This window comes from Pogona vitticeps, chromosome 5 (assembly GCF_051106095.1).
Source record: "Pogona vitticeps strain Pit_001003342236 chromosome 5, PviZW2.1, whole genome shotgun sequence".
In the NCBI taxonomy this organism is placed as follows: Eukaryota; Metazoa; Chordata; class Lepidosauria; order Squamata; family Agamidae; genus Pogona; species Pogona vitticeps.
This window is the reverse complement of record NC_135787.1, coordinates 159,502,994-159,520,479: the sequence shown is the minus strand read 5'-3', so window position 1 is coordinate 159,520,479 and position 17,486 is coordinate 159,502,994. Positions and strand designations below refer to the sequence as shown.

The following is a 17,486-nucleotide window of genomic DNA, read 5'->3' as shown; positions in this document are numbered from 1 at the left end:
CCGAGGGAGGCCCGGAGGGAGAAGACACGAAACCGGGCCTTCTCGGCGGTGGCTCCTCGCCTTTGGAACAATCTCCCTCCTGAGATTTGCGCGGCCCCTACGCTGGGTACATTCAAAACTCAACTAAAAACATGGCTCTATGTCAAGGCCTTCCCTCCTGCCAGCACCTAATCTAACTTAATTTATTTTTCTCTTCTTTATCTATTTATTATTTGCAATTATTTATGATTTTTGTCATTTTCTGTTAATTGATTTTTAATTTATTTTATTATAATTGTATATATGTTCCTGTTAGCCGCTCAGAGTGGTATAGATTTACCAGATGAGCGGGATATAAATCAAATAAATAAATAAATAAATAAATAAAATAAAGGACATGGTGGACAAGAGATGGCCAAAGAGCCATGCATAGCCTTTGAATCCCTGTTTGAGGGGGGAGCAGCCACTGTTGTGTTTACTTCTGCCAAGCCCAAATTGCACTACAACTTGTCAAAAGCATTCTCTTCCTTTCCCCCTCTTCTAACACAGCCTTGCGAAACTATTCCACAGTACAAGAGAATACTTGACACTCTCCAACAGCACTGAGTTGTGACAGTTGCTTCTGAATTTTGCTGGCAACTACAACTTCAGCAGCAGTGGCAGCAGTGGGGAGAGTAGAGTTTCTCAGGATTATAGGGCAGCCAATGTTCAAACCAAATAATTTGTCACCCTGGGAAGGTCTCTTATTTACAGTAAAGGGGTTTACAGTAAAGAATTCAGCATCTGGAGAACAATACGGGAAAGGGAGGCAGGGTAAACAGAACTATTTCCTGTTTGATCCAAATATAATATCCACTTGCTCTTTTCATCCACTGCCAAAGAACAAAAAGAATATGATACTTTTGGAACCTGATCTTCCTCACACCTTGAAAATTGATAGCATGAAATAATTGAAATGTGGTATGTCTTACGATTGTATTTCCATCTTATTTTAAAATAGTACTTGGTCCCTGTGCAGTTAAGGTGTACAGACTGTTCTTCACTTTAAAGACAGACTACGTGAGATAATGAATATTGAAATGCAGAATATTGAACAATCAGAGATAACATGACACTAAGGTCTGTTTTGTGTGGCTTCGTAGGCAGATTAATAATCTTTCACAATATATTAGGCTATATTCTTTTTTTTTACGCATGTTTGAGGTTATAAGATTAAGAAAAGCAAAATAAAACTATTGAGCTTAAATATTAACTGTTGCTGTAAAAATCAACATCAGTAAGAGTAGACCTTACATGAGTATCTCTCTGATTTATAGGGCAGATTGACCTTTATTACCACCATTCAGATTCTGAAATAACGCTACAAGAGATTTTCTGAAATGATCTGAACTGAAATCTCAGATAACACTGCTATAATTTTTTAAAAAGTGTTATTAAAGAGTGAGATTTTTATATGAGCATGTTTCTTTTTTTCTGTTACAATTCAGACTTTAAAATATAATAGAGGCCAGTTACAGCTCTCGCAGGGAAAGTGTAGCAAGAAACACTCATGAACGTAACAGTTCTTCTTCATGGTTTCTATGAATCACACATTTGGAGTTTTCCCTGTGCCTGCATGGAGACCTTCAGAACATCTTGGAGCCTAAATGAGTTTGCTAGTCCACATCCTCTCGACTGTGCATGCTCCCCACCCTGTAGCTAATCCTCCATTCCCTTTTAGCCACTGCTGAGGTTGCATATTGGGAATGCTAGAGCCTTCACCCCTCACATTCATATATAGTTCTTATATTTCTGTATACCTTAATTATACCAGGAGTCAACCTTGACTTTTAAAAGATTCATAAAACTTAAAATATGTACACAAATTAAATAATAATGTTGACTAATGGCAATATTTAATAGGTGTATACATTTTTGTGCTCCATGCACATTTTGAGGTTTTTTTGAGTTGCTTTTTGAGTTCAAATATAATTCCTCATGGCATCAGGAACCCAAGCTTCCCTTCTGCCTTTATCAGTTTTCAAGCAATACATAAAAGATTTGTAATAGGCAGCTGGGATCTTCATATGTAGCCATCCTATCAGTGCTATCAGTGTGCTAATTAACAGAGAATTGCGAGCAATCATCAGCATTGCAAAGTGCATCAACCACACATAATAGGAGGAGCTACTTATTACACGTGGGTATCTGTCTGTAATAGTCATTTATGAACTCGGCTGAATCTCAGTTTGCACTGTTAGGGCATTTCTTAGCTACCTCAAATTATTAGGACACTTCTTAGCCGACTCAGATTATTATGCAAAGGTATCTTGCATTTTAATCTGCCCCACGGATTACATATTTCAATGAGGAATGAGGTCACATTTAATAAATACTCAAATCTAGTTGTTACTGTTGTGGTTTGGTTGTTTGCAAAGGAAGTGCTCACAAGCCAAATCACTCTCCTTCACCCAGGCCTGACCCAATTCATTTTGTCTCATGAGCACTCAGGCTCCACTTCCCTATTCAAAAGCCAAACAAACTGCCCGCCAAATCTTCACTTAACCATGGGGAAAATAATGGTATTTGTAGTCCAGAGAATACAGCATACTTTAGTGCAATCTGTGGCTGCCAGGTAGCCAATACTACATATGCAGCTTTGTCCTTCAGCATTGCAACTCTGCTTCCAACTGACTGCCAACATCTGTCATGTGAGGTAGCATCCTTAGTTAGCCCAGTGGTAGGCCTGTGGAGTCACTCACATGGAATAAAAATATCTTCCCCACCCACCACAGCCCCCCAAAAAGGCAGGGGGAGCAGAACTCTTACCTGTAAATTGGAAACTCCCACGGCAGTGATGATACCGAACATCACAAGAAACATGCCTCCAATGATGGGTGTTGGGATGCTAGCAAACATTGCCCCAATCTTGCCAAACATGCCAGTCAAAAGCATAACACAGGCACCAGCGACAATGACCATTCTGCTTCCTACCTGTGTCAAGAGGAACAGAAGAGGATGGCAAAAGCATTAAAAAAAGACAAGGAGACTGGCAGGTTTCAAAATTCTGGCAACCTAGACAATTTTACCCGAATATTCTGCAGAATTATGTCTGATCAATGTTCCATGGAGTTCCCTGTTAAAGATATTGCCCAAAATCTAACTAAGAAAAACTGCACCCTTAAGAGCAATCATACACTGATATTTTTTTTCCATCTGGAAAGTTATGCTTTTGCACAGTGAGTGGTGTGACCAGTCACAGACCTGATTTTGGAACCGGTCATGCAAAGGAGAGCGAGCCTGTCAGGGGGCAGAATGCTCGCAAGGTTGCTTTCATGTGGTTGTCTAAGCAAGGGGAGTGGGTCTGCCCACTACATTTTTATCTTTTAGCACACTAATGAATGAGAACCAGTTGATAGATTGTGGACTAGATCTCAGGAGACATGAGTTCAAATCCCTGCTTGACCATTAAGACTCACTGGGGGAAAGCAACAGGAAACATTTCAAATACCTCAAAAAAACCCAATAAGGGTTACCATAACTCAAAAACAACTTGGCAGCACAAATACCAATTACTTTTTCAATAAGACATGTCACGTTATTAACTCTGAATTCTTGAAATTAGAATAAGAGTTACTGAACATCACCCTTCTGGTAAGACAGAGAACAATGGGCACATTACTACAGAACTGTTCTTGAATGTTGAGAATATGCTACTACTGTTAGGATTAAAAATTTATGCAATGCTGACAATATAAACCAAAAAATCATTATATGAGTTGAATTCTTATCTACAAGGAGTGATTTAGAGAAGGACAAATGATTTTTAAAATCAGAAACTTTATCAGAATTTGTGGTAGTCTGATATACAGCAGAGACAGAAATTCCACCCTCCCACCTTACATGTTGTCCTTCTGAGTTACTGTTTTAGAAACTTGTTTTTAGTTAAAGCAACCATATTTCCATAACCATGTTTCAGAGGAATTAGGGGATGGGCTTTATAGGTTTCATTATGACTTTTCTCCACCAAGATACTCCAACACTTGAGTGCTGAACTTATCCTGCAATGTGCAGATCACAGCAGAACAGGACCATCCTAGAAAATGTTCCCAGGATCTTCTGCAAGGCATGAAATCTAGCATGGCACGTGTGCAGGGTTTTCTGGAGCGGACAATCTGACAAGGAAGGATTTTCTCAGGACCACAGCATTTTAAAAACACCTCTTATCTCTACTAGGCCCTCTTTTGTTTAAATGTGTATTCATTTCTATTCTTCAAAAACTGGTAGTACAATTCTGTAGTAGAATTAATTTTTTTTAATTGCAAACAGACTTACCCGGGTGATGCCTAAAGCCCCGACGTTTTCACTGTAAGAAGTGGTACCATTTCCTGTGCCCCAGGCCCCAGCCAGAAGGCAGCCAATCCCTTCCACTCCAATTCCACGGTTGATTGCATGAGTGGGAGGGGGCGGAGCCCCACACAAGCGAGCACAAGCATAGTAGTCTCCCACTGACTCCACCATGGAGGAGATCACTCCTGCTATGATGCCAAATACCCCAGCTAGGCTGATTGTGGGAACTCCCCACTGACCTATATGTCAGGAAACACAAAAACATATTGTCCAGGTTAAATCTGTGGATCCGAGGCACTGAAGGCTCCTCAGCATAAATTACTCAATTCATCTCGGTTATTCTCATAATCTGGCCCAGTGTTGGAACCGACTCCCACCAATATCACCAGCTACAGTATATGTTTGTTTGTTTAACTCCTATGTTCTTTGGTTACAATGGTTAGAGTGAAAAGTCGCCAGCTAGTCTAGAAGACCAAGAGTTGCTTTAGGCAGATTGTGTACAATAGCAGGAGCAACTTCAAATTACTCCACAATTCAGCTATAGGCCACTCAAGAACCCCTTGAGGAACTTTTGATTTTTCTCCATTTTAAAATTGCTGCAGGTGGAAGGTGTTACCAGGTTGGTGTGCTGTGTGTGCCAGCAATTCATTATATGGTGGACAAAAGATGCACCATCAGATTCCTCCCCCATCTTATAAAATGCATTTGGGATCTATATTCTAATAATCTGAACTTCACTGATGATGGATAATAACCAATGTTTTCTTTCCTAAAGAGGAAGCAAATATCAACAAAATTACAGCATGACAATACCTGGGTAAGGAAACCGAAACCAAGGTGCCTTGGATAGAACATCACCTTTGCTGTCTGTCCGAGCATAATAGCCATACGCTTTAGAGTCCGTAGGGAAGACGTCAGTGACAGTGAGTACTAAACATAGAAGCCAGGTAATTGTGAGGGCAAACAGCACCTACCCAGTTACAGGAGACAAGGAATCTTTGTTATTTGCTGAACTCAGGTCTCCAGGCAGAAAGTTATATTTTTATTGATCAACCAGGTGTCTATTGTGTATACCTGGTATGTCAAAGAAATACTATTGTAGCACAAATGGGTTCTAACAGTTGCACCCAGTTTCCAGTATCATGACAAATGTTACTAGATCTTGCCTATTATCCTTTAAATTTTGGTTAATAACCCTGTGCTTTTCTTTTTATTGAGACACAAAAACTGCTATCAATTTTTGCCACTTGAATTAACTCCCACCTAGCTTAACTGCACAGTTGTACATGGGATCATCACAAGGGGTTGATAAGATGAGCAGAAACTTATTCTAAGCACAGCTGTAACCTTGAAAAGCTACTGAATCTTACAAAAAGTCATGAGATTGTTACTGCAAATGGCAGTTCCATGTTGAGCCGCTCCCCGTGCTGCCCTCACGGTAAGGTGCAGCTTAGATGAGCTTGTGCCCAAGTAATGAAATGGGGCAGGAATAATGAAATGTTCTACATTCTTATGTTGGGGAAACAATGGGAGGTTGATAACACATAATTCCGCTATGACATCCCATCTGCCATGACATTAATCTGTATGATAATCAAGTATTTTTTGTGTATCTGTGGCTCATTGGGCCAACGCAATCTGTAAATCAGTTGCATCAGGGCAACTCAATGTACATAATATATATTGACGTCTGCAAAGCTTTTGACAAAGTGCCACATTATATTTTAATTAGCAATATAACTGGGTGTGAGCTGGATAGGACAACTGTCAGGTGGATATACAGCTGGCTACAGAATTGTACTCAAAAAGTGCTTATCAATGGCTTCGTCTCAAACTGGAAGAAGATAACAAGTGGGGTTCCACAAGGCTCAGTCCTAGGCCTGGTGCTCTTCAACATTTTTATTAATATCTTGGATGAGCGGCTGCAAGAAATGCCTATCAAATTTGTGGATGACACCAAATTGAATGGAATGGTTAATACAGTGGGACCTCGACTTACGAACATCCCTACCAACGAACATCTCGACTTACGAATGGCTCTGTTCGCAAAAATCTACATCAACTTGCGAATGGAGCCTCGATCTACGAATGAAAAAAAGGCAGGGGAAAAGGACGGCAAATTCAATTTTCCCCTATCTTTTTTTCATTCCATTCAAACCGTTTATGGCAAAGAGGCTGCTCTTTCACCCCAACGGTTAGGAAAAGAGACTCCCAGGAGGTCTCCAATGGCGCCGGGGAAGGTCCCAGGGTTTCCCCGCCGCCATCAGAGACTTTCTGGGGGTCTGATCGTGGTGGCGGGGGAGCAATTTTAAATTTCCCACCCTTTTCCGCCACCGCTATCGGACCCCCAGGAGGTCTCCGATGGTGGCAAGGAAGCCCTGGGAGCTTCTCCGCCACCATCAAATACCTCCTGGGGGTCCCCCACCACTGCGATCGGACCCCCAAGAGGTCTCCTGAGGCCTCCTGGGGGTCCAATTGCAGCAGCAGAAAAGGGCAAGAAATTTTAAATTGCTCCCCTGCCGCTATGATCGGACCCCCAGGAGATCTCCTCAGGGCTTCCCCTGGTAGGCCCGGTCTACCCCCCGGGAAAGCCTGAAGGTGCCGATCACAGTGGTGGGGGACCCCCAGGAGGTCTCCGATGGCAGCGGGGAAGCTCCTGGGGGTCCCCCACCACTGCGATCGGAGGCAGAGGTCATCCAGTGCCAGGGGGACTTGAGCTGGCCGGGCGCTTTGCCGCAGCTGAGGCAGCGGAGCGCTGGGAGGCTTCGGACTGGTAAGTCCTTTTTAAAAAATGTTCTGGGGGGGGTTTGACTGGGGGGGTTATGTTTCTGTGCTGTGTTTAGCACACTAATATATCTTCTTCCTCAAATGATATGGTAGTTATAGCTTCTGATCTGACCCTCAGACTACTACTGAAGAACCAAACCATCACTGGTACTGCCACAATACTTCTTCATTCAACTGCTACTTTTAAAAAAGACAACCAAATGATGTGAAATGTAATTTGATTCAGCTGAAAGAGTGAACGCTAACACTTTACAATTCCTATGACACATCATAGCTTACCATGTTGAAAACAACATTGAAAATCACCAGGTTTTACCAACAGGTAGCAAGTTGGCACAACATCATGGAATGTACCAGTTTGTGAATGTCCTCAAAATCTCCAATGGTATTTGAAAGGTAACTGATTAAAATGAAACACAATTTAGCTTTACCTGAATCATTGTCTACCTGCTCTGGTTTATTTAGTTATACAAAGTCTAAAGAGGTAACTCACAGGGAAGATCTGGAAGAGGTAGATTTTGGAGAAATGGCATTTCTTGCTTTTCTGGTAAGCAGGCAGTGGTACGGGCACATTCTTCAAGTATTGAGAGAATAGAACTATGAGGAAAATGGTTCTAAGATGGCAGAGGAAGAGAAAGGAAGAGAAGGGATGAACTCTTAATAATCCATGATAATTTGAATTTCTGAAACTGGAAGTTAATACACAAGAACTAATGCTAATATCTGCACCACAAGCTTATGTGCTTGTAATGCATGCTTAATTCAGAGATGTTCTTATTATGCCTACTTTTTCTTACCCCAGTTTTCCACACCATGAAATCAGACCCTAACCATTCTGAATCTACTTGCAAATTTTTTAAATCTCACATACCCCAATACAATATCTAAACATGGACTCATATTTGACAACACTAAGTGTTTATAGTTTCTGAAGAGCCAAATTCTATTGTCCTACTGAATTCTCTGCTCCCAGCTAATGTTACAGTAATTCTTACTTGCCATCAAGTAAATTTGGACTTATGGTGACCTTTGCAAGGGCTCCTAGCTACAGAGTATTTCAAAGTCGTCTCCTCTTCTTTTGGGGGTGCACTGAGACTGTATAGCTTACCCAAATCTATACAGGCTAGCTGGCTTTTCTCCTAGGAGGCACAATGGGAATCAGACTCTTGACTCACTTCTTATCTGAAGCCAGGTAACCAACTCACTGAGCTAACCAGCCAACTCCCAACTAATTGAGACACATCCAATTAATATCTGAATGATAGATCAACTCTTACGTAATTCCTATTGATTCACCAAGTGTACTCCCACTGGGAAGTAGCAGTTGCATTTAGATCCATCTATTTTAGGTCCTTTGTACCATTACCAATGAGCAAGTCCCTCTCAACTCAATATGACTGACTTTGTCCCCAGGAGAGGGGCAAAAGATTCGCTTGTTTTAATACATTCCTGGTTTTGCAAATGTCGTGTAGAACCATATCATGATTTTTGTGATGCTTAATTGTTTGTGTCATTGTTTTACAGTCTGTGAGCTTCTCTTGTATGTTTTGTGACATAAAAGCAGGATAAAAACAAACAACAGTGTGCTTTGTCACTAAGCAGGGAGCAGTGCATACCTTTCGTTATCCACTGCTTGGAAACCGATGAAAAGCTAATTTTAAAAACTATTGGTGGTAAGGAACAGATTTAGCTTGTTTAATGCCACGAAGAATTTGTCCAAACATGGGTACAAAACAAAAAAGGAGGTAAATCTTGTGCTGCTATGTGTGCCTCCAATATTAACTTACCACTTAGTCAAATCAAGAGATGCAGAACATGTAAAGAGGAAAATCTATGTGACTGCAAACTTTTAATTTCTTATTTGTTTTTTGTTTTTTTACATTGGCCTCTGGGTTAAGCTTGAAATGCATATACATAAATGTGTGTGAGACAGCTGAGGTTACTGTATGACAATTGTGTGTGCTTATTCTGTAGATTTAAATGGAGACATGGACAATGCAGAGGAAGATGCTTTGTTCCCAACTGACACAGGAAAAAGAGATTTCATCCTGGATGTAGGTAATTTTTATATTTTCTGGTTGATCTACCTTCTCCCTACTTTGCAAAATGACTGGATAATTTCCAAAATAAACTATTTTCACTAGGAATTTCTGCACACTTCCAAGCATTATCTGGAATCTATTGATATTCTCATTTCAGTAATGTACACAAGACCGAGTTTATGCCATTGAACTTGTATTTGGCATTGTTTCTGCACATGCTTGGTTTAACTCACATTTATGAAAACAACCAAAAAGTCATTTCCCAATTTTGTCTTTGCCTATAGACTAGACCCATGGAAGAACGGACAAAGGATTCTAATCTAACCATTAGATTTTGGTAGTCAATTAGAAGTGGTGAAACTTACATGGCCGCTATGCCCCAGTGCTGTCCTGCATCATCCCCTGCTGAGGCAAAGAGAGGGAGCGCCACCAAGGTTATTGTTGGCGCAATCGTCAGAGGGCCAATGAACCGCATCAGAAATCCAATGAGGCCAGAAAAGCCAATGAAAATTTGAAAGCAGGAAGCAATCATGATTGCTCCTTGCAGCTGGGAAAACAAAAGATAGAAGATGAATTATTTCAATGGGTTTCATTGTAAGGAGAAAATTCATGGAGCCAAATGTCACCTTAGTCACTCTAATAAATATGACAATCCCCTTCCTTCACTTAATGAAAGTGACTGATTGCTCTTAATACTTTGTCTTCTGCTTAGCTGGGCAGGCACAAGGGCAATAGTAACCTTTTAAAAACGTCCCAGTTTTGAAAGAAGTGAAACACATCAAGAGGCATAGTGCAAAATGTCTGCTTAGGCCCGATGGGATGGGAACAGTGGTGCAATTGAACCAGGGTGTGCAGGGTTGAAGCCCTGGGACATTTGGGAGTAAAAGGAATTGTAACATCATCCAGTACCTCCTCTCCAAGCTTCTCTGTTTCCTTTGAACTTAGCTGGAGCTCTCACAGTAGCTGGGAAAGAAATAGTGTTTTGAGCCATCTCCATTGAACACAAAATATTTGAAGGTGGCCCAGTATTAAAGGGGCACTTAAGAGCCAATCGTTTTTCAAAAGAGCTGCTTCTCAGTTGCTGTTTTTCTTCCCAAAATCTCCAGAACACGGCCGAACAGCCCGAAAAACCTACAACAACCATCAGATCCAGGCTGTGAAAAGCCTTTGAGAATACATTGCTTCTCAACTGTTAATCCAGCTGACTGCATCTGTGGACTTTTCTTGATAAGAGGCTATGGGGACTGTTCTGATGAGCATCTGCTCTTCCAAATTTAGCTCTGCACCACTGGATGGAGCCAATACTAGTCCAGGGAATAATCATGTCACCACCCTCTTCTATACAATCATGGACTTTATATATTACTGAAGCCACCACCAAAGGGACCACAAGATATCAGATATGAACTCAGCCAGAGCATAGGTGGCATCTTCTCCCTATGTCAAATAAACAGAAGGTTTGGGAGCAAAAGTGAAACTATTTCTGACATATCTTATGAAGAAGCAGAAGCTGCACAAACTTGTAGAACATTCCACTGCTGAAAGCCACGTGAAAGAAAACCCTCTAAGTGCACAGAGCATTCCCAATAGATTACCTCTCGCATTCGTGTTTGCCACTCGTGAACAAATTCAGGAGATGTAGTATTCACCAAACTGGCATTGTGGGTCCATGCTGGGCACTTCCAACCAGGGAGACTGAGCATAGCAAGTGATGGGGTTAAGAAGGCAAATGTCCCTCCCTGTAGGATAGGGAGCCTGTGTTGAAAAGAGGTTGTTTTTTTTTGGGGGGGGGGGGAGAAATGAAGAAAAAACAAAGCTCAGCCAAATTAACTTTGTGGGCTTTGCTGGATGGGGTAGGCAACATGTGAATGCAAACACAGCGGCTACCTTCATCTTTGAAGTCAGCTTTATCTAAATCTACTTCTCAAGGAATGGAATAGTTACAGCTTTCTCAGTATGGTACCCTCCCAGTATGGGGGACTCTATCTTGGATCACTGATCTTCATTAGTGTTCTACAATTCCTGCCCCTGGTCTTCATCATAAGGTGGCCCACTGGAGAGAAAAAGAGAAAGGAAAGAAATGAAAGGTGAGAGGAAAGAGACTGCATACATCATAGTGGACTTGTAGTCAAGAAAGATAAAGTAATGATATTGTAGAGAAAATATATTGTACAAGATGGAAAAAAAATGGATCCATGAGTTTAAAGGCCCCCAGTGTTGACAACCTCAAACAGCAATATGTTGTGCAAGAAAACACCATATTACACTCTATTTCTACCTCTTCCATATTACATTCCTCCTCATCTCAATTCTTGCTTTTGCAAAATATCAGTATCAATTCACACATTTTTAACATGCTAGTACAAAATACACTTCTGTGCAGGAGAAAAAATACACATGTAGATCATCTCGTGCACCATCAATCACATATGTATTCATTTTCCCACATATAAAAGGCAGTAGGAAGCATACCTGAAGATGACCATGGCTGAAAGTACAATACACCTACAATCACCCCACATTCCTTGCTTTGTAGATGACAAATAGCCTTAAGAATATGCTTTGTAGGTGATGCTAGCCTTTTCCGCTTGGTACCCTCCAGAACCACTTAGCCAGCACTAAGGCATAACTGCCACTTTCATTCCCTCCAAGGTACATTGCAAGAGAGAAACAGCTGTCAAAGGATCATTGAAAACATGACTTTTCAAGCAGGCTTTCCTGAAGTATTCAACATCTTGATGCAGTAGCAGTTTCAGCGTTTTATCCTATCTGTTCCACCATCGTTCCTTTAAACTAGCCTATTATTTTTAGTTTCTACTTTATTGCTAGTTTATGTTTAGTTGATTTCTCATTTACTTTTGATTTTGATTGTTATTGTGTTTACTGTCTTCCCTTATTTTTATCTGTTTTTTTAGTTGTAAACTGCCCAGAGTGGCCCTGGCAGGCAGATGGGTGGTATAAAAGTTAAATAAATAAACAAACAAATAGATAAATAAAGGCTTCAATGTGCCCTGGTACTCACAGTACTCATGCAACCTGTAATCTGCCCCATGACATGAAGAGGAGATTTTACCCAGCGGGAGGAATTTGCCTGCATGAAAACCCTAAGACAACATTCTCTAATCTGGTACTATCCAGATGGTGGTACGTGCTGGGGAGTATGGAAGATATAGTGCAGTCTCTATGAGAGACCTAGATTTGGGCATCAGGGAGATTAGCTCAACGACTTGAGTAGGAACAGATATAAAAAGAATTTGTTGCTCCTACCTTCCTTTGGAACTAGCTCAATTCTTGCAGTCTCCTAATGTACTAATTTCACCAGATGGGCTGTACAAATAAATTGCCAGGCCTGTTGGTTTCCGTTTGTTGAAATACAGATTTACACAGAGAATGAATAAAAAATCCATAACATATTTCACTGTAAATGTACCTGGGAAGCTGTAGAGAAACCACGCTAAAGGATTACCTTCCCCTCCCTTCATTCTCCCAGGATTGCTTCTCTACATAATCAGGACAGTGTATTAAGCATGAACGCCTACTTAGCCAGATTTTTCAAAATGCTCTTTCATCTTCACCTCCCATTCTTACACTGCCTTTTTAAAAACATCTGTCAGTACACAAGCACACCCCTGATCCTCCTTCACTTTAATGACTGTGAAATACTCCTGACATGTTAGTTAATTGGGTTTCTTTTTTAAATGAATGCCCATGCTGCCCTTCCCATAGCAAGATCAAGATTTTTTTTTTAAAAAAAAAAGCCTTGGCAAGATATAGGAACAAATTTTCTTGCACTGGATGTACCCAAAACCTCAAAGGAAAAGTTTAAAATGCTTTATTTTGTACATGACGGATTCACTATTTGTACTGGCAATAGTACAAAATGCCTGAGGCAGTCATTCGCCTCTATTGGCTTCCTCCTTATATCAAAGGTTACATCTGAAGCATTCGTAGGGTGTGGAGGAAAATGGAATTCCTAGGGGGAAAACAATCTTTTCCATCTGTAAGCTGGCCTTACAATTAAGGATGTTGCTATTTTGCTTAGCAGAAATAGAAATCAGTGACTAAGGAGGTATAACCAAACAGGAAGATCTAATCCTTCCTCTTGTCTGATAGGGATGCAAGTCACAACTTTGCTAGAAACATGGGTCCTTTCATCTTCCCACTGAAAGGCACAGTGAGACTACTGATCTTTTAATTGTGGGCCGGTCACTATTTTGAGGGCACAAACTCTCTTCTGGGGTGAACAGATGTTTAGGGAATTTTAAGGTTAAATGGCACAGTGGCAACACAGTGGCAGAAGGCATGCTTTGCAAGCAAAAAGTTCATTCTCCAGGTATAAATCTCCTTTGCCTACTTTTCACTTTGGTGACCAGCATCTTGATAGTGCACCCTATAACGGCACAGGAGGTGGAAGGAACAATAGAGAACAGTTCTGCTTCTGAGCTGTGAGCCTGTGCCTAGATTCTCCTCCTCTATCAATGTCAGATGTGTGCTGGCACACCTTCAAGACGTCCTTACAGCACTGATCTTTAATGACATCTAATGTGCTCCGTGAATGTTGTGAAGTTGCTCCTGTCTGTAAACTTATAAAACCTTCCAGTATTCATCTACAAACTAATTGCATCTTCCAAACCCTATTTTCTCCTTCCACAACAGAAAGTATAAAATGATGTAACAGTTAATACTGGGTGTGTTTGTATCTCTCCTTTTTTCCTATTTCTTTGCTGTATAAACAATATTCATTTGATATACACTGTAATTATAACAGAGAAGGCTGAATATGCGATGGATTCACCCAGTAAAGGAAACTACAGCCTTCAGCTGCAAGACCTGAGCAGAGCTGTTCATTATAGCAGTGGTCCTCAACCTTGGGCCTCCAGATGTTTTTGGACTTCAACTCCCAGAAATCCTGGCCAGTAGAGGTGGTGGTGTAGGCTTCTGGGAGTTGTAGTCCAAGAACATCTGGAGGCCCAAGGTTGGGGATCACTGCATTATAGGACCTTCTGAAGGTCATTAGTTCATAGGGTCCCCATGTCAGAACCAACTTGATAGTATATAGCAATGCCAGATGCCAGAATACTGTTGATACTTTATGCTCACATAAGTGCAATGGCATAAATCCTAGGGATGAAGTGCCACTAGTTGCCAAGTTACCACTTGTAATCCTCATCCCGTGCCAAGTCACACAAATAGAAAGTCTCAGGGGCTGCACAAAAGTAACGACATGCTACTATCCTACTATATAAGATTGCTATTTCTTTCCATACTGATTGTGCAACCTGTGAATTTTGGTAAAAGTTTCAAAAATAAACTGAAACAAATTTCTCCCACATCTGTAAGCAAAATTTAGTAAGTACAACAAATCCCAGCATGGAGGGGGGAACCATGCTATGCTTTCAAGTAATAGAGATATAAAACTGCCCCCCAAATAATTAAACTAACTAACTAACTAACTAACTAACTAACTAACTAACTCTAGGCAACTCTAAGTCAGCAGCATAAATGTGGTTGAATTGAAACCCAGCCTTCTAAGAGTGATGACCTCAGAACTTTGCCCTACATGCATAAATTTAACCTCTGGATACTTCTTTGGAAATCTATCTTCTTGGGTTTCTTCTACATTCAAACTGCAAAAATCTCAACTCTTTCGATCCTACATATGAAGCAACTAGCTAATTGTGTTACAGTCTTTATGAAATGAAGGGAAACAAAATTCCTGTCCATGCCCCACTTGAGAGCCATTGCTTGTGGCTTTCGGAAAGACTACCAGCACCTAAAATGTAGGCACATTCCACCTAACGAAAACAGAGCTTATCTGAGGTAATTTAAATGAGCAGCTCACAATCGCAGACCAGAGCAACATCAAAAAGGCCTTTGTGGAGCTGAAAGAGTGCAAGATGAGATGCTCTTAAATAAATTAAGGTCTTGCTTTACACGGAACAAAGAAAATCTGTGCCCTGTTCTGAAGGCTTCATTGTTGAGAAAGCAAACATCATGTCTTTGAGCAATGGTTTGTTTTGTTTCCTTCAGCCTTAGAAGGACAAAAACGCTTATAGCACCACATACGCTGGTTCCTTTCAAGAGTCTCATAATAGTTGACCCTCCTTGACTCACACTAATCCATGTACAATTCGGCTATGCATGTGCCTTTCTTTGCAAGGATGGAGAGGCTCAGGGCATCATTTTCTTCCATATAATAATGCTGCACAGCTTAGGAATGGAGTTCATTCTGTGGCAGTACCAGAGACAGCCAGGGAAGAATCTGGCCAGAAATGCTTGAAATCTACTGTGAACAGCAGGGCACACAGAGTGGACAACACTGGATTAGATGAACTGATACTCTAATAAGGTCTCCTGCATTCCTGATGTGTACTTTGCAGGCAGGAACTCTCAGGAACTCTTTCCTAAAGATGATACGAGTAGAAGGACAGAAAAATAACATGGGAAGCTAACTTTGGGAAGGTCTATACTTTTCCACTGAGTTTTAACTGGAGACCAATACAGTAAATACCTTTGCTTTTCAGACAATTTTGGGAGCATTTAGGGATAAACAGCAGAGGCTTATGGAGATGGAGGCAAACGTTTTGATCCAACTCATTGCAGTTGGTCCTGAAAGCAGGGCTTATCAGGATCTGTGTCCGCCTTGCACTGCATGTCTTTATAAATCACTTCTCTTTGAGATTCTAGGTGAAAAATGCTTATACACCTGCTCCCCTGCAGGAATATCCTATCTGGAGCTTGTGGTGGTGGTGGTTGGGGTACTAGTGGACATAATGGCAATTTTAAAGCTAATGAAGAGCTAGTTAAAGGCTTCTGATCACCTCTGATGCAGAAATGAACCTCCCATTCAAAATGTCTCGTTACTTATCTCCAGAACAAAATTAACTAGTAGAGACAAAAAGTAGACACAAAAGAATGGAAAGGCAGGTGAAAAGGCACTGATCATATTGGACCAAACCTTGCATCATCTGGAGGCAAGGGATGAACAAAACCAACCATGCAGGACCTGGTACTTTTAAAGAAATGTTTGTACTGTCTGGAAGAACCAGATTCAAGCATACTATAACTCCAAGCACACTAGCATACTTGTTCACAAGGAAGAAACATTAATGATTGTAAATAAAAGTCAATGTAATTTTAAAGCAACGGTTTACCAACTTGCATCTCTTCCCACCTCTCGAAAGTTAGTATTATTCCATTAGAGAAAGGTTGTAAATTTATATGGTACTGTTAACCCAGTGGCCTGGGTTCCACCATTTTGTATTCTCTTGCTAGGAGGGCTTTAGACTTCTCCTTGATTTTCAAGTGCCTCTCACTTGCTATCTCTTCCAAGCTCTCATTATTCACTAAGACCCATAAACAGTGAAGGATGAAGTCAATTTTAATAATATGAAAGAGAGGTCACATTACCTGTCTTTGAAAAGCATGCTTACTTAAATGAGCCATTTTATTCTGAAGAAAAAACAGCCACCAGATCCTAATCTGCAGTGTGCTTCCAGTCTAGATTGGAGCATCTTGTCAGTTTCCTTGTGGAAAACACTGCCCACCCCTACTCCACGTGCTCCTTACTACAGACAGGCTTCAATCCAGATCAGGAAGATGTTCTGGTTCAGGACTGTATGGTTGTTTTTTATTCAGAAGAATAGTAGCTTGTTAAAGCATGCTCTTTAAAAGTGTAGATGATGTAATGAGTAGTTTGGCCAAATGACTGTGTACATACAATAGAGATGGAACTGCAGCACAATTTGAACAAGTATTCTGCTGTGTAATGAAATTATCTAAAGCAAAGTGTTCTGCTTAGACACCGCCCTATAGTGCTTAAAGCACTCTCTGGGCAGTTTACAATTTAATTATGGAGGCTACACATTGCCCCTGCCCAGCAAGTTGGGTACTCAATCTACTGACCTCAAGAGGATGGAAGGCTGAGTCAATCTCAAGCCAGCTACTTGGGATTGAACCTGGATTGTGAGCAGAGTTTTGGCTGCAGTACTGCAATTTAACCAATGCGCTACACCATCAATCCACTCTACCTTCTTCCAGATCATATGAAGTGCCTACAGATTTGTTACAGACGGGATACATCTCAATGTATGCTTGATAAAAGTTAGTGTTCCGTCTCCACTTGAAAATTGCAGCTTGCATAAATTACTGCTTCCTGAACCTGTCAGTTTATGAAATATCTTGCTGTTTCTTTAGATTAGTTCTGCTATAACTTTACTTTACGTTAGTGGTTGTTCTGGGTTTTTTGGGCTCTTTGGCTGTGTTCTGAAGGTTGTTCTTTCTAACGTTTCGCCAGTCTCTGTGGCCGGCATCTTTAGAGGACAGCAACCTGTGCTCTGGTGTAGTTGG

General features: G+C 40.9%; 1 protein-coding gene and 1 long non-coding RNA gene across 2 annotated transcripts in view; one reads left to right on the top strand and one right to left on the bottom strand.

Moving 5' to 3' along the window:
• Positions 1-17,486, bottom strand: part of LOC110089003 (solute carrier family 23 member 1) — a 46,340-nt gene that overhangs the window by 7,587 nt on the left and 21,267 nt on the right. Inside the window, exons 5-10 of the mRNA XM_020811715.3 lie at positions 10,733-10,892; positions 9,503-9,684; positions 7,589-7,709; positions 5,122-5,278; positions 4,294-4,547; positions 2,788-2,952 (exon numbers count right to left, since the gene is read on the bottom strand). Coding sequence (XP_020667374.3) covers positions 2,788-2,952; positions 4,294-4,547; positions 5,122-5,278; positions 7,589-7,709; positions 9,503-9,684; positions 10,733-10,892 — 1,039 coding nt within the window. The remainder of the gene's footprint in view (positions 1-2,787; positions 2,953-4,293; positions 4,548-5,121; positions 5,279-7,588; positions 7,710-9,502; positions 9,685-10,732; positions 10,893-17,486) is intronic.
• LOC144583078 (uncharacterized) lies at positions 7,716-15,832 on the top strand. The gene is made up of 2 exons (XR_013536665.1): positions 7,716-9,149; positions 11,790-15,832. It is a non-coding gene; the product is annotated as an uncharacterized LOC144583078 (long non-coding RNA).